The sequence below is a fragment of the Megascapheus bottae genome, chromosome 16 (genome assembly GCF_031878675.1).
Source record: "Megascapheus bottae isolate mThoBot1 chromosome 16, mThoBot2.hap1, whole genome shotgun sequence".
Lineage (NCBI taxonomy): Eukaryota > Metazoa > Chordata > Mammalia > Rodentia > Geomyidae > Megascapheus > Megascapheus bottae.
In genome coordinates, this window is record NC_143524.1 from 6,108,985 (window position 1) to 6,131,982 (window position 22,998).

The window sequence follows — 22,998 nt, forward strand, 5'->3', positions numbered from 1 at the left end:
TTGGAATAGCCTCCCCAGTCCCATCTGTCAAGGCTTGTTCTCTAGATCTTGGTACTGTTGAGAGAAGAATGACACTTTAGAAGGTGAAGTTTTATTGGAGGAAATAGATCACTAGGGAGCATGTCTTTGAAAGACATGTTGTCTAGGGAACGATGATTCTTTTTCCTCCTCCTCCTCCTCCTCCTCCTCCTCCTCCTCTTCCTCCTGCTCCTCTTCTTCCTCCTCCTCCTCTCATCCTCCTCCTCCTTCTTCTTCCTCTTCTTCTTTTTCTTCCCCCCTCTCCCTCCATTCCTCCCTTCTTCTCTATATCTGTCTCTGTCTCTCTGTCTCTGTCTCCCTCTCCCTCTCCCTCCCTCCTCTCTTTCCCTCTAGCCTTCCTGCACACCATGATTCGAGTAGCTTTTCTCCAGGACACCTTGTGCCATGAGGTACATACTCACCACAAGCTCAGAAACAATATAACCAAGCACTCTATGGACTGAAACCCCTTTGTCCCTTTTCAATGGGTTTTCTTAGGTATTTTATCACAGCTGTGGAAAGTTGAATAAACAGCACTTCATCTAGAAATATAATATATATCTACATTCCTTTCAAGGTATTCCAGTTTCCTTCAACTGTCTGATTATGATTAAGCTAGATAGTGTGTGTGTGTGTGTAGTGTAATTTAGTGTCAAAAACTTAAATGTGATCCATGTTTCCTAATATGTCAATTTATTCAAAAACATGTATTGATATATAGGAAGAATACTAATTTTGTTTTTCTTTTATCTTGCTCTTTCAGTAGAGGTCAATTACCAGAATTAAAACTGTGTTACTTTGATGAGAGTATCTTCTTGCTTTGCTTGTCTTGAGCCTTTCCTCCTGGAAAAGATGCAACAGAAAGAGTAAGGCAATACGTCAATGAAAGGACACGGAGAAAACTTATAACTCCTGCCTTCTTTTCATGCCTCAGCTTTGGCTGTAACCAATGCTTTACTTAAAGATCCCAAAACAGTCTCTCTGGAAGTAGTTAGGAAATAGTTCTAGTCATTTCTAATGCAAATCTTATACATTCTGTATAAGGAATGGAGTGTGTTGGGGAAAAAAAAGGATATATACCAAAATCAAAACCAGCTCCTTGTTCTTCATTTTAAAAGTCCTTTTCTAGCTGGGCACTGGCACCTCACACCTGTAATCCTAGCTACTCTGGAAGCTGAGATCTGAGGATTGTAATTCAAAGCTAACCTGGGCAGGGAAGTTGTTGAGACTCTTATCACTGTGGCTCAAAGTAGTGGAGCACTAGCCTTGAGCTAAAGAGTTCGTGGACAGTGCCAAGACGCTGAGTTCAATCACGGTGACAAAAGAAAAAAAAAAAAGAAAAATAAGCCCTTTATTTTCCCCTCCCTTCTTCTCATTATTCACAATGAATCCCACAGAAAACACCACGAGAACTTTCCCCATAGCTCCAGCCATTTGCCAGAGGTTCTGTAGTGCTTTCTATGAGTCCTCAAGTGACAGAGAAGACCTGAAGCCACAGGAAATGATCACCGGCCAGCATTTTATGGCCATTCCCTGGGCTGAGGGGTCCTGGGGTCTAGAAGGTTTTATATGTTGCTAATGTTCATCTCTGCACATTTGTATCATACTCAGTGTGGGAAAAAGCCATCTTTTCTGCCCAACTAAAATGTCTCTTTCTTGTAGAGTCACCATTGTACACTGATATTCTCTGGAATTATTTGCTTCTTGACTTCAGCTGTAAATACCATCTCTTGTAACCAGCCAGCAATATCCAAGTATGAGCCCTTACCAGTGGTGTGAAGATTAGAACATCGTCCCTTGAGTGGGAACTTTCCAGGGACTTCACCAGCTGCCTCCAACTGGGGCCATCACCATTAGACCCCTCCCAGCCCCATTTCCAGCCAGCTGTGATGAGAACCATGTGTATCTTTGCTTCCAAAAGGACAGTCCACCCCCAGTAGCGACCTTTCACTGATGTTTCACAGAGTGTTTCCTGTCTTGTAGTACCCCCATCACCCTGGTAACCAACTATAAAGAAAAGATGAGCCTGACTCTTTAGCAACAAGGAGAAGAAGGGACAGCATCACCCTGTGGCTTAGGATAAAAACTGCCCAGAGTGCTGGCCTACCTCTGGGGAGAGTGGCAGATCACCCTTCCGTATGTCTCCTATATTGCTTGGGTGTCTGTTCATTTCCTGACTCTGGAGGGTTGCTGTGTTGCCTACACTAGCACGTATAGTATCATATTGGGACATAGAGGAGGAAGAAGGAAGTTTTCCTTATTTACCACTTTGCCTGCTGTTCTGTGTAATTTTAGAAAGCCTCCTGGGATAACCAAAGCCACAAAACCCAGAAGTGGATATGACCTTTCCTAAACCAAAGACACCGCCTGCTTGGAAAGAACCTGGCTCAATCTGCTGGGAGACCATGGCCCTGAGTGGTGTTTTGCCTTCCTTTTCCCAGACGCATAGCATGCCATTTCCCTGGAACAGCCAGAAGTTTCACTCACTCATTTTCCACATCTTCCACGGAGTCAGGCAGAGGCTGGTTCCTGGTTTCAGGAAGGAGGAGGACCCCAAGGCCACCGAGAATAGAGCAGGCTCCGTAGATGATCCAGGGCAAGGGAACAGAATATATCGCTAGAATCATCAACAGGGGAGCCAGCGAGGACCCCACGCTACCTGCAGTTCCAACGATGCCTAGAGCTGTGGCCCTTAGACCACAAAACACAAGACAGAAAGAAAACGTTAGAAATACATGGAGTTTGGCACTTGTGGCTTATCTGCCATTAGTTATGGGATTGATGAAGAAGTGTATTTAGATAAAACCATTGTGGACTGACTCTAGCCTTTGAAATTTCTGTTGCTTTGCTAGCATTTTCTCCAGTTCACAGAATACATAGACATCTGTTCCTCATGGCATCTGCTTTTAAGTGATTCAAAAAGTTGTGGGAGTTGAGCACTGGTGGCTCATGCCTGAAACCCTGGCTACTCAGGAGGCTGAGATCTGAGGACTGTGGCTTGAAGCCAGCCCGGACAGAAAAGTCCCTGTGAGACTCTTGTCTCCAACTAGCCACTCAAAAACTGGAAGTGGCACTGTGGCTCAGGCAGTTAGGGCCCTCACCTTGAGCAAAAAGAAGCTCAGGGACAGTCTCCAGGCCCTGAATTCAAACCCTACAACCAACAAAAACAATGCCCCCCAAAACAATAACAAAAAGATTGCATGAGGACTAGATGATATATTCAGAGGATTTAACAGTACCTTGGGAAAAGTGAGCTTTCATTAAACAATGGCTGTTTGTTTCATTGTGATTATTTGCCTTTGAGAAATATCCGGTCCATTTTTTTCTTTTTTTTGTTGGACATGGGGCTTGAACTCTGGGCCTGGGCATGGTCCCTGAGCTCTTCAGCTCAAGGCAGGGCTCTACCACTTGGAGCCATAGCAGCACTTCCCTTTTGGTCTTTTTAAAAAATCAGTTTGATGAATTAAGGTGTTGAAAAAGGTCCCATCCTCATGGGAAAGAGCACCAATCTTCAAGAAATAATGAAACCACTACCTAATGAATGTAACTACAACCCCTCAATAAATATCACTCCGATAATAAAATACATTTTGTTTTAAAACAAAGCAAAGGTCTGCTCCTAACAGGAATCACATGAAGTTTTCTACCTGACTACGGTGGGAAGCAGTTCATTCGCATGTGTCAGCCCACTGGAAAGGGCAGCGAAGACCAGTCCTCCTCCCAGACTTGACTGGACCAGGCGGAGGGTCTCCATGTCTGTAAAGAGGAAGAAGCCCCCGCTGCCGGAATTAGCATTCCCTGGCTGCATCACAAATCCCAAACACCTTGATTAGAATTGTATACAGGGTTAAACTATATCCCAGGGGAACTAAATAGAGGCGGAGTTCTTGTAGTGGTTAATAAGTGAGAAATGTGCCTTTTCTACATTGTTTGGTTTAGAATGGGTTGATGATTCTGAATGGCTGCTCCATTTCCTTGGATCTTTGCCATTTGCTAAAGAGGGACGGCAGGCTGATGAATTCAAGAGGAGTTCATTTTCCTCTTTTCTGCCCAGGGTCTCCTCTGTCCTTGAAGCAGAATGTAGAAATGTCATGTGAGAAACTGCTGCCGGTGTGTTTAAGATGCATCTCAGTCTTCAGGGGGTTTACAGCTATAATTCGTGTGCCCTACAACACAGGGTTAGTGCTACGTGAGTCCTACATGGATAAAAGCGAGATTGACAATAATGTGTCAAGAATCTTGAATAAGGGGGCTGGGAGTTTGGCCTAGTGGCAGAGTGCTTGTCTTTCACACACAAAGCCCTAGGTTTGATTCCTCAGTACCACATACATAGAAAAAGCTGGAAGTGGTGCTGTGGCTCAAGTGGTAGAGCCCTAGTCTTGAGAAAGCCCAAGGACAGTGGCCAGACCCTGAGTTCAAGCCCTAGAACTGGCGAAAAACCAAAACAACTAAAAAAGAATCTTGAATAAGTGCTTCTTTTAGTAAGAATTACAGATCTTAGAAAAAAATGGAAGGAGGGCTTGGAGTATGGCCTAGCGGTAGAGTGCTTGTTTAGCATGCATGAAGCCCTGGGTTTGATTTCACAGAACAACATATACAGAAAAGCTGGAATTGGTGCTGAGGCTCAAGGCTAGCCTTGAGAAAGCTCAAAAACAGTGCCCAGGCCCTGAGTTCAAGCCCCAGGACTGGAAAGAAAGAAAAAGAAAGAATGAAAAGGAGAAAGTTAGGAAGGAAGGAAAGAAAGAAGGAAGGAAGGAAGGAAGGAAGGAAGGAAGGAAGGAAGGAAGGGAAAGAAGGAAGGAAAAGCCATGGAAGGAATTTTCCATTTTTCTCTGCAATAGGAGAGCATCATACACTGGAGTCAACATTGAGGTAAAGCAGCACACTGACATCCTGGCTGATATTTAAGAGGATCTGAGCCCATCAGTTTGGGATTTTACAAAACACATTACTATACTGAGAATGCAGAAAAACATGGTGACCACCTGCACTGTCCCTGCTCATTACATATGCCCACTTAATGTTGTAAAATCAACTCTAAGATAGTCTAAAGAGATCCAAACTGTGATTTGTGTGTATTTCTTCATTTGAAGATAAGGAATATCTATTTTCTCACAAGATAATTCTCCAAACTGAATTTTCTTACATGGTACCCTATGGTGAGATTCCTGAGTGGCTATACAGAGTTCAGGAAATATAAATTGTCAATGAAGAGCAAGTAAGAAAGACAGAGCTGGGACTGAGAGTGTGGCCTAGTGGTAGAGTGCTTGCCTAACATGCACAAGACCTGGGCTCTATTCCTTGATACCATATACATAGAAAAAGCTGGAAGTGGTGCTGTAGATCAAGTGGTAGAGAACTAGCTGTGACAAAGCCCAAGGCCAGTGGCTCTGAGCTCAAGCTCAGCGAAGAAGAAGAAGAAGAAGAAGAAGAAGAAGAAGAAGAAGAAGAAGAAGAAGAAGAAGAAGAAGAAGAAGAAGAGAAGGAGGAGGAGGAGGAGGAAGAGGAGGAGGACGAGGACAAGGAGGAGGAGGAGGAGGAGGAGGAGGAGGAGGAGGAAGTAGTCAGTGATGATGACGACAGAGCTGGACAGAGGAAGAGACAGTGTAATGTGGCTTTGGTAGGACTCAAATACAAGATCTAGACCTGAGCTATCTATTGCTGATCTACAGGGAAGCTGGAACAAATGACATCTGTACTCACATGCTTATCAAATGTAATGAAGGAAATCATAGCAGAACAAAACTTCACTGACTCTTGGCTCTTCTCCCTGCATGTAAATGTCAGGATGTCACCTAAATGCCCAGACTGGTCTTGGGGACTTGTTGGAACCCAACTCTTACAATTTCAGAAATGTGTTGTCTATGGACCCTTGAGAAAATGGGGTAAACATTTCTCTTCTATCCTGTGTGTTTTCCTCACCTTGAGGCACGAATATGGTAGCCAGAATGGAGATCCCCATAAATAACACGAAAAGAAATTGACTTATTCGACGGCCCAGGTGATTCAGTGCCCAAAGGGCTGCACAGCTAATTAGGATGCTCAGGACACCAGAGAGAATTTGCAGCAGAAAAATATTAGTTCCCAAATGCTGGAGGTTGAGAATTAGGCCATAACCAGACACAAAAGTTGTAAACCTGTAGTGAACAGAGAGTAAAACACGTATCATAAAGTGTACAGGTTACATTGGCCCAAGTAGTAAGCTTTTGAAAATACCAAATAAAGGCATATTTGTGTTTCAAGTATTTCCTTGCAAGTGGCTATCATTATCATTATTTTGTGCTAGTTCGGGTTCTTGAACTCAGGACTGGGACACTGTCGTTGAATCTTTCTTTCTTTCTTTCTTCTTTCTTTCTTTCTTTCTTTCTTTCTTTCTTTCCTTCTTCCTTCCTTCCTTCCTTCCTTCCTTCCTCTCAAGGCTAGAGCTTTACCACTTGAGTCACAGATCCACTTCTGGCTTTTTGGTGGTTAATTGAAGATGAAAGTCTCATGGACTTTTCTGCTCAGGCTGATTTTGAACTGTCATCCTCAGATCTCAGCCTCCTGAGTTGTTAGGATGCTGAGTTTCAGGTGCCTGGCCACAGGTGATTATTATTATTTTTTTGATCATCATTGCTTGCTGATGGAGCCTTTATTGTGTTTAAGCCTTTTGGAGGTCAAAGGGACACGATGGGTCTTTCTAAGGTTTTAGAGTTTTTCCTATGTCTTGTTCTAAATGAATGGTTTACCTTTAAGCATACAGATATTTGCTAAGATAGCTATCTATCCGTATGTCTCTATCTGGATATATACTCACTTAACTGTTTAAAAATTAACCTTTAGTAATGAAAACAAAACAGCAGAGAAATTCAGGATGAAAATCTGGATATGATTAAATTTCTCCGCATCAATCTTTAGCCTATGACATGCGTTGGTGTATCATTGGTGGCATTGATCTTTGGCATATCACAAGCATGGCATGTGATATGTGATATGCATTAGTATAACTTTGCATACACCTAGACATACCACTTTTGTGTATGTCACCCCTGCCTTCTCGCTCTAAATCTCCCACTACCAAATATTGAGCCATTGAACATAAGAGATAAAATTCATGCCTCTTGAAATGGGAAGAACAGGAAGCGTACCTTATAAAGGATAAGAGACAGATTCGCTTTCTCAGGGTGGGGGCACGGAGCAGGTCTCTCAGAGAAGATTTTGTCTTTCTCATCTCTAGTTCCTCCTTCATGGTGGCTCTCACCACCTTTAGCAACAATAACAAGAAAAACATCAGATGTCAGAAAGTAGTAGGCATGATGGGGAGTATACCAGATCCTCACAAAGGACAAGTTTAATGAAAACCTTTTCTGTGCAGTGGAAAAATGTAGACATCAAAACAAAATGGCAGCCAGGCAATCACGACTCATATCTGTAATCCTAGCTACTCAGGAAGCTGAGATCTGAGGATCATGATAAAAGCCAGTGTAAGTAGGAAAGTCCATGAGACTCTTATCTCCAATTAACTACCAACAAGACAGAGTGGAGCTGTGGCTCAAGTGGTAGAGTGCTGGCATTGAGCAAAAGATCTCAGGGACAAGTGCACACTGGTAGCTCATACCTGTAATCCTAGCTGCTCAGAAGGCTGAGATCTGAGAATCTCAGTTCTGCCAGTCCTGGCAGAAGAGTCCCTGTGAGACTCTTCTCTTTAATTTATAACTCAAAAACTGGAAGTAGAGCTGTGGCTCAAAGTAGTAGAGCCTTAGTCTTGAGCAAGAGAGCTCAAGGACAATGGTCAGGTCCTGAGTTCTAGTTCCAGGACCAACACACACACACGCACACGCACACACACACACACACACACACACACCATGGAAATGGCAGGCATAAAAGTGGTGAGAAGAGTAACACAGAGGGTGAAGGAAGCTCAAGGAACTTCTCCAGTGAGGAAAAACTAAGCAGGAGACAGAAAGAAAGAGTATGTTGGTTAGAGAAAAATAGGAAAAATGAAACTTTATAGTCCAAAGTTCAATGTGCATTTGATAACTATGAAGATGAGAAAAATAAATGTGATTATCTACTGTTTCCTGTGGCAGAAATCATTTTATCAGTTTGGGGAAGGAGAATAATTTTCTGTGGATTTTTACTGCAGATTTGAGTGTATGTCAAAACTATTCCTCCTATGGCTCCGGGCTCCTATTAGGTAACAGTTGCTACAAAATATTAGCTGTATTGTCATCCCACATCTACAAATAAAACAATTAGATCACTGAGAGAATTACATGAGAGGATGTAAAGAAAAGATAGTATCCTAGATTGGGGTCTTCCACGACCAGGAATGACCTCTCAAGGTGGGCACAGTAATCCTAGCTACTTATTAATCATAGATTTATTTGCAAGATCCTAATTTCTGGCCATTTTGGGAAGAAAAGTCCATGAGACTGACCCTAGCAAAAAGCTAGGTTGGGGGCCAAGAGTGCAGCCTATTGGTAGAGTGCTTGCCTAGCATGCACAAAGCCCTGGGTTCCATTCCTCGGTGCCACATACACAGAAGAAGCCAGATGTGGTGCTGTGGCTCCAGTGGTAGAGCGCTAGCCTAGAGAAAGCTCAAGCATAGTGCCCAAGCCCTGAGTTCAAGCTCCAGGACTGGCAAAAAAAAAAAAACTAGGTTGGAGGGAAGCTCAGGTGGTAGACAGAAGATGTTAGCATGCCAAGGAAGCAATGATACGCTGAGTTCTAACCCCACTACACCAAAAACTTCCAGCTTGCAGCTCAACAGCCTCTACCACAAAATATCACACCTAACCTCATTAGAGAGTCAAGATGGTATAGTCCACTTCTGATCTTGAAATCCCCTGGCTGGTTTCATTATGATAGACTTTTGAGAATGGGATCCGAGGAGACCTTAAACCTGGGCCATTTGTTGGCTGCAGTCAATCTGGGCTTCAGACACATCCAGTGACAGAACAACACATGAAGGTGTGCTGGGATTATTTTGTAGTATTTATTCATTTTTGCTGGATTTATGGAGTTTAACACATTTTTTAAATTGGATATTCAAAGTATTTCAGATGATAGATTCCAACTAAATTTAGAAGAAGTTAGCTTTTTTTGTTGTTGTTGTTGTTTTTGTTCTGTCATGGGGCTTGAACTCAGGGCCTGGGTGTTGTCCCTAAACTCTTTTGCTCAAGACTAGTGTTCTACCACTTTGAGCCACAGCACCACTTTGGTTTTTTTTGTTGTTTTGTTTTGCTGTGTGTGTGTGTGTGTGTGTGTGTGTGTGTGTGTGTGTGTGTGTGTGTGTGTTTAATTGGAGATAAGAGTCTCACAGGGACTTTTAAGCATGATCTGGTTTTGAACCAAGATCCTCAATCTCAGCCTCGTAAGTAGCTGGGATGGGTAGGTGTGAACCACCAGTGCCTGGCTAAATTTAGAAGGAAACACCATTATTTGAAATGTAATTGTCTGAAATTGTATTTGAATTGTAATTTATTTTAAAGCATTTTCTCTATAATTTCCTCTAGTAGTCTCAAATTTACATTAAGAGCTTTAATTCACTATGTGTGTGAGTGTGTGTGTGTGTGTGAGAGAGAGAGAGAGAGAGAGTGCGTGCGAGAGACAGACAGACAGACAGACAGAGACAGAGACAGACACAGGGGTGGGAAGAGAGGGAAGGAAGGAGAGCACCCTTGAACTCACAGCCTGGTGTTGTTTCTGAGCTTGTTTGTTCACAGCTAGTGCTCCAACACTTGAGTTATAGCTCTGCTTCTGACTTTTTGGTGGTTACTTATAGATAAAAGTCTCACAGACTGGGCTGGTTTTGAACCCCGATCCACAGATCCTAGCCTTCTAAGTAGCTAGGATTATAGGGTTGAGCCATTGGTGCCACAGGGGTGGGGCTTGAACTCAGGGGCTGGGTGCTGTCCTTGAGACCACTTCTGGTTTTCTGGTACAGTTCATTGGAGATAGGAATCTCATGGACTTTCCTGCCTGGATCTCAGCCCCCTAGAGATTACAGGTGTGAATCACCAGTGCTGCAGTCATAATTATTTCATTCCTGGTTTTAGAAGACTTGATTATACTGACTGTAGGTCTATCATGCATTGTTTTTACTATATCAAAACAGAAACATTGTATTTCTACTTTCTTCAGGAATTCTACCATAAAGGGATATTAGATTTTGTCAGAGGTTTTTTTTCCTAAATCGAGATATCTATGTAATTGGTACAGTATATCTTATCATGCCCTATATTACAGTTATCAACTCAAATTTATCTAGCCATGCTCACATTTTGAAATGAGGCCTATTGGATTGTAATTTATCATGTCGTAAATCATTTCTGAATTTGGTTTGTAAGAATTTCTTTGTGCTAGTACTGGGGTTTGAACTCAGGGATACTACTACCCTTTAGCTTTTTTGCTCAAGTCTAGTGCTCTACCATTAGCTCAAGGTTAGAGCTCTAACTTTCTGGTGGCTAATTAGTGCTAACAGCCTCACAGCCTTTTCTGCCTGGGGTGACTTAGAACCTCAATCCTTAAATGTCAGCCTCCTGAGTAGCTCTAGGATGACAGGCATGGGCATGGGTGCTTGTCTAGAAGAATTTTATTGAAAAGTTTTCATCTACATTCACCATGGAAATTTCCCTGTAGTATTTTATTTTTTAATTCTTTCTTTTTACCAGTCCTGGGCTTGAGCTCAGGGCCTGAGCATTGTCCTCGGACTTTCTCAAGGCTAGAGCTCTACTACTTGAGCCTCAGCACCACTTCCAGCTTTTTTCTATGTATGTGGTACCGAGGAATCGAACCTAGGTCTTCGTGCATGCTAGGCAAGCACTCTACCACTAGGCCAAACTCCGGGTCAGTATTTCAATTTTTAATATCCTTATACAGTTGGGAATCAGAACATTATTAGATTTGTAAAATAAATTTAAAGGTGATAGTAATTTGTATTTTGTGAAGTAGTTTGGGGATATTGGTATTAGTTCTTTAATGACCTGACAGAATTAAGCAGTGAATTGATTCACTCTTGGACTTTAATTTTTTTGTTGACATTTTTGGTATATTTATTTACCTATTTTTACATTTGTTACTTTATATACATACATGAGTATATGAACATATGTAGGTATACATGTATATGTGTATATTCATACATACACAAACCAATGTACATAACATTAGCATATATGTGTGTATTCACATATACATGCTTTCTGAGTGAAGTATAAAACTTTTTCATGGGGCTGAGAGTTTGGCCGAGTGGTAGAGTGCTTGCCTAGCATGCACGAAGACCCAGGTTTGATTCCTCGGCACCACATACATGGGAAAAAGCCAGAAATAGTGCTGTGGCTCAAATGGCAGAGTGCTAGCCTTGAGGAAAAAGCCCAAGGACAGTTCTCAGGCCCTGAGTTCAAGCCCTAGGACTGGCACCAAAAAAAAAAAACCCTTTTTCATATTCATGTATGTACCCATATCAATGACAAAGAATATAATTTTCATTCCTTCAAAAATCTCCTAGTATTGATTTTCAGAAATTATATTTTAAAAATAAACAAATGGATTAAAAAATACTTTACGGAGAGTGAGATGTATTTCCTAAAATTTATCATTGGTTTATACTTGTTTTAATCTGAAAGTTTTTTGTTTTTCATTTTATTATGTATTTATATATATTTTTGCCAGTCCTGGGCCTGGAAGTAGGCCTAAGCACTGTCCTTGGGCTTTCTCAAGGCTAGAGCTCTAACACTTGACTTCCGGCTTTTTTCTATGTATGTGGCACCGAGGAATCAAACCCAGGTCTTCTAGCATGCTAGGCAAGCACTCTACCACTAGTCTAAACTCCTGGCCCATCATTTTATTTTTTATTATGGAGGCAATTTATAGAGGGGTTACAGTTACATTTGCCAGATAGTGGGTGCATTACTTCTCACACATTGATACCCCTTCTTAGGTTTTGTTCCCATTTCCCTTCCCCCCACCCCTCCCAATTATCTTGTTTTCCTGTCTTCCCTTTCCTATTTCAAATAAACAAATAAACACATATACAATATACTAGGTAACAAAGTCAGATACAGTAACAATATGAGATTAACCAAAGGGCAACAAAGGAGAAGAGAAATAACCTAGTACATTAAGAACAACAATCACACAAGATAAAGCTCTTGTTTCTGTTTCCTGGAGATCTTTTCATTTAGTCCCATCCTATATGACCTTATGTATCTAGGTTTTGAGCTATTGTAACCCTCTGCTAGGAGAGTCCTAGATGTGTACTAATTACTACAAATGAGGGAAACCATTGAGTCTGTGCTCCTTTGGGTCTGGATTACTTCACTTAATGTGCATTTCTCTTTTAGAAGCTTTCAATATTTTTTCCTTGTTTTGTACACCTAACACTTTAGGTGTAATATGATGTGGGGAAATTCTTTCCTTGTAATGTCTGTTTGGTGTCCTAAAATGCCTTTGTACCTTGAAAATCATCCTACTCAAACTTGGTGAAATCCTTTGGTATTGTTTCATTAAATGTGTTCTATGGTTTCAGCTTGTGCATCTTCTCTTGTTCTATGCTCATAGTACATTTGTTTGGCCTTTAAATAGTACCTTGGAGGTCTTGATCTTCTGTGTTTTTCTTTATGATTATCCAATGTCCTAAGGTACCACTATATCTACAAGTCCTGGGATTCTGTATTCGTCTGATCCAATTTTGTGTTGAGGCTATTGAATAAGTTTCTTGTTTGTCTTATTCAACTTTTCATTTTTTTTAAAAATTTGAAGCTGTTGCAGAATTTTTACGACTTTTTTATTTTCCAGTTTCATACATGATTTGTTTTTATTTCAGGAGTTGTTTGTTCATAGTCTTTTAATTCATCCAGATATTCATTTTGATGCTATTTCCTCTTATTGATGAATTTTATAATCGTCCTTGTGCATTTTCAGTCTTGGATTTCTCACTTCCCGGCATTGGTGTCCTTTATTGCGGATTGGTTGACATTTGGAGGCTTCTTGTTGCAATTTTTCATGTTTCTAATTTTTGTCTGCTTTGTAAATTGCATGTTTTTGTTCAGTTTTAAGTTGGAGGCTTTAATGTCCACCATATTTTTCAGTTGATGCATTTTCAATGACTGGGCAGGATGGAGGAATAGCAGATTTCGGGCAATGTATTTCACCACTGGACATCTGCCCCAAGCGGTGAAGGAACTTGGCCCAGTTCCAGTGAGGGGGAGAGAATTATCTGCTGAAGCAATTACAAATGACAGACACACCCACTAGGGAAATACAATAAGAAGTTACTAAAAACAATCACCACCAACTATACTAAGGTTAGAGGAAAAAAAGAGCAAAGACATTGAAACTACAAAGTTACTAAATAGGAGTAGGAATAGAAGGACATGAGGAGGAATTACAGTATTCAGTAGTATTAAAAATACTGAGAAATAAATGGCAAAAGACAGCCAGGTGGCAGTGACTCATACCTGTAACCTGAACGACTCAGGAGACTGAAATCTGAGGACCACAGTTCAAAGCCAGCCCAGGCAGGATGGGCAGTAAGACTCTTAGCTCCAATTAATCACCAGACAATCCAAAAATGGAGCTGTGGCTCAAAGTGGTAGAATGCTAGCCTTGAGCAGAAGAACTCAGGGACAGCACCAGGGCCTTGAGTTCAAGACCCACAACCAACAATAACAATAAAAAAGCAGCTGATGAGGGAAATGTACTTAGAAGGAGGAAATGTAAGCAGAAGACAGACAATCTAAATAAGAATAAAGTGTCAATAAAAAAAGAATAACAAAACTTAGCAAACAACACATAGCTATGAGGAATAAAAATGTAAAATATTAAATAGTGAAAACCAGGCCAGGATTGGACCTACTGGTAAGAGTGCTTGCCTAGCATGCACGAAGACCTGAGTTCGATTCCTGGTTATCACATACATAGAAAAAGCCAGAAGTGGTGCTGTGGCTAAAGTGGTAGAGCTCCAGCCTTGCAAAAGCCCAAGGACAGTGCTTAGGCCCTAAGCTCAAGCCCCAGGACTTGCAAAAAAGAAAAAAAAAAGAAATAATGAAAACATTCATGATAAAAACTTTAAAAACCTGAAAAAGGAAATTAAAGCCAAAATACAGAAGTGGAAAAACCTCCCATGCTCCTGGATTGGAAGAATTAACATTGTGGAAATGGCAATCCTGCCAAGGGCTATCCACAAATTCAGTGTAATACCCATCATTATAGAGGAAGCAATCCAAAACTTCATATGGAATAATAAAAGATCCCATATAGCAAAAACAATTCTTAGCAGAAAGAACAATACTGGAGGAATATCAATATCAAATCTCATACTCTATTACAGAGCTTTAGTAATCAAAATAGCTTGGTATTGGCACAAGAATAGGCCTGAGGACCAATGAAATAGAATTGAGGACCTGGAAATCGACCCAGAGACCTATGGCCACCTAATCTTCGATAAAAGAGCTCCCAAAAAATAGGATGGAAGAAAGACAACCTCTTCAACAAGGTGCTGGCAGAATTGGTTAAGCATCTGTAGAAAACTAAAGTTGAGCTTGGTGAGGTGGCTCACGCCTGTTATCCTAGTTACACAGGAGGCTGAGACCTGAGGATCTGGGTTCAGAGCCAGCCCAGGCACTAAAGACCATTTGACTCTTATCTCCAATTAACTACTAGAAAACCAGAAGTGGCACTTTGCTCAAGGGGTAGGGGAGTAGCCTTGAGAGTTCAGGGACAGTGCCCAGGCCCAGAGTTCAAGCCCCATGATGAGAGAGAGAGAGAGAGAGAGAGAGAGAGAGAGAGAGAGAGAGAGAGAGAGAGAGAGAGAGAGAGAGAGAGAGAGAGAGAGAGAGAGAGAAAAGCTGGATCCTTCTATGTCTCCCTGCACCAGAATTAATTCCAAATGGATCAAAGATCTGGAGGGACAAGGAGAGACCCTAAAATCTTCACAGGAAGGAACAGGAGATACACTAGGACCTCTTGGCACAGGTCGAAACTTTCGTTTTTGTTTTTGTGCCAGTCCTGGGCTTGGGCTCAGGGTTTGAGCACAGTCCTTGGACTTTCTCAAGGCTAGAGCTCTCCCACTTGAGCCTCAGCACCACTTCCGGCTCTTTTCTATGTATGTGGTACCAAGGAATCGAACCCGGGTCTTTGTGTATGCTAGGCAAGCACTTTAACCACTAGGCCAAACTCCCGGCCCACAGGTCGAAACTTTCTTAATAAAGATGCAGACACACAACAAATTAAAGAAAGCTGGGAGAAACAGGACTGCATTAAACTCCAGAGCTTCTGTAGGGCAAAGGACATAGCTAGCAAGTTAAATAGAAAGTCCACAGAGTGGGAGAAGATTTTCACTAGCCATACAACAGACATGGGCCTCATATCTAAAATATACTTACAGCTCAAAGAATTGAATCTCTCAAAAACAAATCCTCAAAAAAACAACCATCTCATTAAAAGGTGGGCTAAAGACTTAAAGAGAGTCTTCTCTGAAGGGGAAATAAGAATGGCCTATAGACACATGAAGAAATGCTCGACAACCCTGGCCATAAAATAAGTGCAAATCAAATCAACTTTGAGATTCCACCTCATCCCTGTTAGAATGGTCATTATCAAGAAATCTAATAACAACAGATGCTGGCAGGGATGTGGCCAGAAGGGATCACTACTACACTGTTGGTGGGAGTGCAAACTCATTCAACCACTCTGGAAAGCAGTATGGAAATTCCTCAAAACACTAAACATAGAGCTCCCCTATGACCCAGCAATCCCACTCCTTGGCATTTACCCACATGTCCATAAATAAGCTCCCAGCACAATGACGTTCATTGCAGCATTATTTACCCTAACAAAGATATGGAACCAACCCAGATGCCCTCAGTAGATGAATGGATCAAGAAGATGTAGTACTTACACACAATGGAATTCTATGCTGCAGTTAGACATTGCCCTATATGTAAGGAAATGGAAAGACAGAAAAAAATCCTATTAAGTGAAGTAAGCCAGACCCCAAGGAACATAAACTCCATGGTTTCTCTCATTTGTAATAATTAGCACACATCTAGGATTCTCCTATCAGAGGATCATAATAGCTCAAAAGCTATGTATATAAAGTCATACAGGATGAAACTAAATGAAATGAATGCTAAGGCACAGAAATGAGTTTATCTTTGTGATTGTTGTTCTTAATGTACTATGTGAAATTATTTCTTTTTTCCTTTTTTCCCCCTTATGGTTAATTTCATATGGTTACTGTATCTGACTTTGTGACCTGATATATTGTATATACATTTATTTGTTTATTTGAAATAGGGAAGGGAAGGGGGAAACAAGATGATTGGGAGGGGGTGAGGGGAGGCAAAGGGGGACAAAAATATGAGAAGTTCAAGAAGTAACGTACCTGTAATGTACCAGTAATGTAACTGTAACCCCGTAATACATTACTCTGGCAATAAAATACAATAAAAAAAAGAAAGAGAAAAAAAACATGTAATTTAAAGAAAATGAGGGAAGGACAGCATGAAAGAAAGAGTGGGATATATATCTCTAAATATTTACACATAATACATATTTATGTTTACAGTATAACACACACACACACATATATTAAGCCACATGCCAGTGGTTCATACCTATAATTCTAGAAACTCAGGAAACTAAGATTTGAGGATCAGCGTTAGAAGCGTTAGGGAAGTCTGTGAACCTCTTACTTCCAATTAACCACCAAAAAAAGAAAGGAAGGAAGAGAAAAAAAACCCAGAAGAGGAACTGTAGCTCAAGTGGGAGAGTGCTAGCATTGAGTCAAAAAAATCAGGGCACGGCACCCTGCATTCAAGCCCCAGTACACACTTAAAACAAGTAAGCAATCAAGGTAAAGCAGAAAGAAACAGCAGGGAAATTTTTGATGGAGGACATGTTAGGCTTCCAGCCTTGTAAGGATTTGAGCCACAGCGCAACTGTTATTTCTTTACCTACTGAGGTCATTATGTGCGCCAGTTCAGCTTCCTGTGTTTTCCTTCATGTTCAACCACCAACCAGAGGGTGTGCTTGCAGGGAAGCTGGGCTGTATACCAGAGATGCAGAAGGTTCTGTGGGCTGAGCTCTAGCCTGCTCTGTGTCTTCCTCCCAGAGGGCTGCCTGATGGGAAGCAACTCTCACCACCTAGTACAGCTCTGACCAGTTTCCCATCACAGAGTACCCCACCTCTCTGACTTCCTTCTGTAGCTATGTTAAACTTCCCAGTTAGTACAAAAGGGAAAACCAGTCCCTCCCCAATCCTTGCTGTGTTCTCAGAGCAAATGATGGAGGGTTTTGGCTCTCTGCTGTTGTGATCGCTGTAACCAAATGCCTAGGAGATGAGAGAATTGTCTAAGTATGGGTTTGCTAATGCAGACTCTAGGACCCCTGTCCGTATTACAACTCTGTTTATTCAGCCCAGCTTTAAGTATTTCTTGTTCTTTCTCTTCAGTTTCCTCCTTCTGATGCAGATCCTTTCTGCCCAGACCACTTTCCTATTCTGTTCCCCAAGACTCTGTGTGTGTGTGTGTGTGTGTGTGTGTGTGTATGTGTGTGTTAAATAATGTGCACTGTCCCTGAGCTTTTTCTCTCAAAGTGAGTACTCTACCATTTTGAAACACAGCTTCCTGTCTGGCTTTCTGGGGGTTAATTTACTGCTTTGAATGATTCTATAATCCACACATGTATATGTGTCTCTTATGTTTCTGTAGACATATGGCGGAATGGTTAAATATGTTTGTATAGAATACACTCAAATGGCTAAATGTATACATATATACTTATGTTGCAATAAAAAACAAGGCTATCTTTCAATTAAATGTTGAATTATGGTGGTGGGGTGAAACTATTCATGTGCAAGTAGGGAAATAACACAATGAAGCCTCCCATAGACAGATGTACTTAAATAAAAAATGAAGTAAATGAAATAAATGTAACAATAAAATTCAATGGAATGCTTTCATAAATTACATTTGGGGGGAGGGGGAAAGGAATAAAAAGTTGGAGTGCTTGAGCCAGGAGTTCAGCCTAGTGGTTCGATTCCTCAGTACCACATATGTAGAAAAAAGCTGGAACTGGTTCTGTGACTCAAGTGGTAGATCTCAGACCTTGAGAAAGTCCAAGGACAATGCTCAGGCCCTGAGTTCAAGCCCCAGGATTGGCAAAAAAAAAAGTTGGAGTGCTTTTTAAATCTTTCAAATAATATACACATCCAATGCTTTTAGCATCGTTCACCTTTGTCACTAAGGGATACCACACTGGCCTATGTCTTCCCCGTGTCTTACAACCAGTGACCATCCCGCTCACCTCCATGGTTAGTGTGTCTTTATAATTCTTCATTCCATTTATGCGCGCAGCTCTCCGCAGCTCCTGTAAGCCTTCCTGGGGTCTGTTGGTCAGAATCAGCCACCGAGCAGACTCTGCCAGCCACCTGATCAAAGACGACGATGGAAGTGCAGCCAACCTCACACACTCCTGTCCACTCCACCTTTAACCATCGGATTCCTTTCTCCTTCATTCTCACCCCAGCCATTTACTCAGGTGGGCCCAGAAATACTGTCATGTGTGGCATCATAACTAGGAAAACAGGTAAAGACTTTGCACATGGTATTTCCCGGCATCTGGGAATGCAGCCCTGGCGTCATGCTCACTCCACAGTTATTCCTGTAAAAACTTGCTACACAGCTCACAGAGCTGGTATATAAGGGATGCTCATATGTTCCTGAAATATAGATATTCCAATTTTTTTGCCAGTCCCAGACAAAAAATCCTGAGCACTGTCCTTGGGCTTTCTCAAGGCTAGAGCCCTATCACTTGAGCCACAGCACCACTTCTGGCTTTTTCTATGTATTTGGTACCAAGGAATCGAACCTGGGTCTTTGTGCATGCTAGGCAAGCACTCCACCACTAGAGCATGCTCCTGGTCCCCAATTTATTCTTATTATTTACTGAATGCCTCATTTAGATTGGAGCCCCTTCTGATTCTCACAGCTGCAGTAACTTCTGGACAGCCAGCAAGTTAAATCTTCCTTAGTTTAAGGAGGGCAGAGAATTACAAAGATTTGAGGAGGACAAATGCCAAAATGTCTGCTGAAGAACACATGTCATTTATGAGGATTTCTCTCCCTAGATTAATGAAATCTGTAGCCACTTCTGAGACTCCCTCCTAACTCAATAGGCTTTCTGTCCTTAACAAATACCATAGTCCACTTCAAGGAGAGGAAATGAAGGGGATCCAAAAACAAAGTCATTCATTCTTCCTGTGATTTTCATCTGGGGAATCCATATTGCTCCTTAGGTGAACAGTGATAGAGGTTCAAATTTCCATGGTATTTTTCTTTCCAAACTACACATACAAATGCAAACCATAGGTGATGTAATATCATCCTCAAATATTTTTCTCCATGAAGGAAAATAGATTTGCAAAAGTTCTATTACCATCTTACCTATTTTTTTTGCCAGTTCTGGTCTTGAACTCAGGGCCTGAGCACTGTCCTTGGACTTTCTCAAGGCTAGAACTCTACCACTTTAGCTGCAGCACCACTTCTGGCTTTTTTCTATGTATGTGGTACTGAGGAATCGAACCCAGGTCTTTGTGCATGCCAGGCAAGCACTCTACCACTAGGACAAACTCCCAGGCCCCATCTTACCTATTAAGTCTACTGACAAGGATAGCCAAAACGATGTGTAACATTCAGGAAAGGATTCATAGCCACTTTCTGTTCATGCAGTTGCTTATTTTAGTAATTAGAGTATACAAATTTAAATTTGAAATTCAAATAGCATATACTATTTTTATATCAATACTGAATTTTGTATGTGATTACACTCAGAACTTTAGTCTGTAATTTGAATTGTAAGATTTATTTTGCCTAGTATAGAACCCTCTCTTATTTTTTAATTATTTTTATTTTGCTTATATGGTAGTAAGGAATTGAACCCAGGGCCTCATGCATACTAGGCAAGCACTGCACCACTAAGCCAAAATCCCAGGCCCAGAACCCTCCTTTAAGCAGGAATTTCATCACATGAATAGCTTTCGGCATAACTGTATCTCTTATAATATGCAGATATGGTAAACTGGAATATAATTCAGTCTCCTCCATTTTATCTAACAATACTTTTTGTTCCACTGCTCAAGTCACACATGGCTATGAATAAGGAGGCTACAATAGCAGAAGCTGATCAAGAATCCAAATGAATTTCTTGTGTCTCTCATCCCAGGGCCTCTTAAACGAAAAGAGGAAGAAAGCTCATACCTTGTAAATAGAAGTAAGAAAAAGATGGGTATAGACAGTGCCAGCTGAAGATGGCGCCAATTCCGAACAAAATAAGCCAGGCCTCCCAATAATATTTGTCCTGCGCCAGCGGAACAGAGTAAGCAGATCATCACCAAGGCTTGGGATTTGGGTTTTGTCCACTCTACAACTGAAAGACAGCACAAGCTGAGTTTTCATCCCACATCAAGGTAGAGGATTCACTTCACGTTCAAGGCTAGGAGAATGAGGGGAAGCCTCACTTACTGAGCACAGTGCTGTTGGTCAAGATGCCTATGGCGGACATTCCGGCCAGGAAGCGCAGGGCACAGTACAGGAGGAAGGTGGGGACCAAGGCTGCGCATGTGTCAGCAATGGCCAGCATCAGAAAGCAGCCGAGGAGAATGAGCCTCCTTCCAAACCTCAGAGGGCGGGAACAAGAGCATCCATGGCATAAACCAACACAAATAACAGACAGCAATTGTTTTCTTGTTGGTCACGGCTAATGCTCAGTTACTTGAGTCGCATCTTCACTTCTGACATTTTGATGGTTTGTTAGAGGTAAGTGTGTCACAGACCTGCCTGCCTCGGGTAACTTTGAACCAAGCCATGGGGATGACTCATTACATTCTGCTGGCTAAGGACAGATATTACTGGCAGGCCTGGATTATTTTATTCAAAACTGGCATATCCTACCAGGCAAGGTGGCTCTTGCTTGTAATCCTAGCTACTCAGGAGGCTGAGATCTGAGGATCACAGTTCAAAGCCAGCCCGGGCACAAAAGGATCTGAGACTCTTATCTCCTATTAACCTCTCAAAAATGGGAAGTGGGGCTTGGCTCAAGGGTAGGGCAGTCATCTGGAGCTGAAGAGCCCAGAGACAGTGCCCAGGCCAAGTTCAAGCCCCATGATCCACACACAAGAACAAATTGGCATATCCTTAAGCTGTCACTATTTATACCTATCTTTTTTGGTGGTGTTGGTCCTGGGGCTTGAACTCAGGGCCTCTGTGCTGTCTCTGAGATTCTTCTCAAGGCTAGTGCTCTATCACTTGAATCACACAGCACCACTTCTGGATTTTTCTGACTCGTTTATTGGAGATAAGAGTCTAAGGGGGCAGGGAGTTTGGCCCAGTGGTAGAGTGCTTGCCTAGCATGCATGAAGACCTGGGTTCTATTCCTTGGTACTATAAACATAGAAAAGCCGAAAGTGGTGCTGTGACTCAAGTGGTAGAGTATTAGCCTTGAGGAAAGTCCAAAGATAGTGCTCAGGCCCTGAGTTCAGTCCCCTGGACTGTTAAAAAAAAAAAGTCTCATGGACTTTCCTGACCAGTCTGGCTTTGAACCAATGTCCTTAGGTCTCAGCCTCCTGAGCAGCTAGGATTACAGGCTTGAGCCACCAGCACCAGGGTCGCATTTAAGATCTTTATACCCGCTAGCAGACACACTGTGAACCAGATTACTCACCTGTCTGTTAAATGGCCACACAGAAAGTTTCCCAACAACATCCCAGCCGTCAATAGGAATTTATTTACTGAATTTAGTGCCTGAAATTCACATACCAGGCCCCACTGGAAGAGAAGAAAATGAGCTTATACTTTCTCAGCATCGTGTGAACAAAACCCCTTCACGTGACCTGTGTGTTTTATTACATCACTTTCCCTTGTTAGCCTAACAAGACTTCTTTCATTTAGGTTAAAACCTAACTTTCTTCAGCAAACTTCCTCTAAATCTACAGGTTTATGATGGAAATGATCTCTTTTAACCCATGCTGAAGTCATTGGAGGACCTCGAGATACTTTCTGAATCCTGTCACAATAGATGGTCCAGATGATACAAGAACCCTGAGCACTGTGGATTTGCTCAGCCTCCAGAAACTTGTTAATGTGTAACTGAGTTTGTGTAACATGGACTGGACCTAACCTTCATAGTGAAACATATGAGTTGCTTGCTTAAAAACTTTTGGTTTCCAAGAATATAAGCCCTATGCTAGTAGAGTTCTATCTGCTGTCCAATGCATTTGACTCATGGAATATGTGTCTTATATTTAATAAAATGCAGTCGATATTGGCTGAAAGAAAAAAAGAAAGAATTGGCAGTGTGGGAAGGACTTGAGTTATTTCTAAACCCCCAAATCCTGACCTGGCAAGAGGAAAATGAAGTTTCCTACCTTGGTCACGGTGGTGGAGAGGAAAGAGCTGTGGTCATACACCCAGCCGTCCATGCAGGGCTCTGTTTCGGCCTCACTCACGTTCCCCGAGGTCTTATTCATCTGGAGGAGCTGCCACTGGGGGTGGACGAAGCGGCGGCACCTCTCTGGCCTGAGGTTGGAGTCCAGCGGGATGGAGATTCTCAGCAGGTCCTGTTGGCTGAGGATGCCAGTGCCATTGTCAGACACAGTGTCATTGTCGAGGACGTGCACCCAGCAGCGGTGCTCAGGGATAGCTGATGTGAAGTTCTCCATGGGAATATGAATGTATACCAAGAAGTTACAGATCATAAGGAAAGACAGTTGAAGGATCTGGAATCTTCCCAGGCTGCCAGCTTGATCCAGGATTTCCTGAAAAGCCATTGAGACTAAATAAATATCTCCAATGGGAGGCAAAACTATAAAATCTAGAATGCTTATGGAAAATTAAGTGACATTTCATAGGATACATGAAAAGAGGCCGATACTGAACCAACTTCTCTTCACTTCTGTAGCAGGCAATAGAAGAAGTAATATCCTCCTATGATTTG

At 41.9% G+C, this 22,998-nt stretch overlaps 1 protein-coding gene across 2 annotated transcripts; it reads right to left on the reverse strand.

Moving 5' to 3' along the window:
- Positions 1-313: 313 nt before the first annotated feature.
- On the reverse strand, positions 314-22,998 carry LOC150052428 (organic anion transporter 7-like). Of its 2 annotated transcripts, XM_090347478.1 has the most exons (11): positions 22,945-22,998; positions 22,430-22,819; positions 21,727-21,830; positions 20,529-20,683; positions 20,265-20,433; positions 18,313-18,436; positions 7,146-7,261; positions 5,941-6,155; positions 3,666-3,774; positions 2,506-2,709; positions 315-861 (listed from the first exon to the last, which is right to left on the reverse strand). In XM_090347478.1, exons 2-11 carry the CDS (start codon positions 22,757-22,759, stop codon positions 801-803), a joined length of 1,587 nt encoding a protein of 528 aa, XP_090203604.1. In that variant the 5' UTR covers positions 22,760-22,819; positions 22,945-22,998; the 3' UTR covers positions 315-800. The 2 variants fall into 2 exon arrangements, with proteins under 2 accessions (XP_090203603.1, XP_090203604.1); XM_090347477.1 differs by having other exon boundaries at positions 314-861; positions 22,430-22,979.

Bases quoted from the DNA above. Each gene is read 5' to 3' on its own strand.
- LOC150052428 (XM_090347477.1), bottom strand. From the start codon at position 22,831: ATGGCTTTTCAGGAAATCCTGGATCAAGCTGGCAGCCTGGGAAGATTC. The intron at 6,156-7,145 runs GTACGCTTCCTG...TGTTCACTACAG, and splicing joins TGTCTCTTATCCTTTATAAG to GTTTACAACTTTTGTGTCTG. The intron at 2,710-3,665 runs GTAGAAAACTTC...TTGTGGTCTAAG, and splicing joins CTGCTTCCCACCGTAGTCAG to GGCCACAGCTCTAGGCATCG.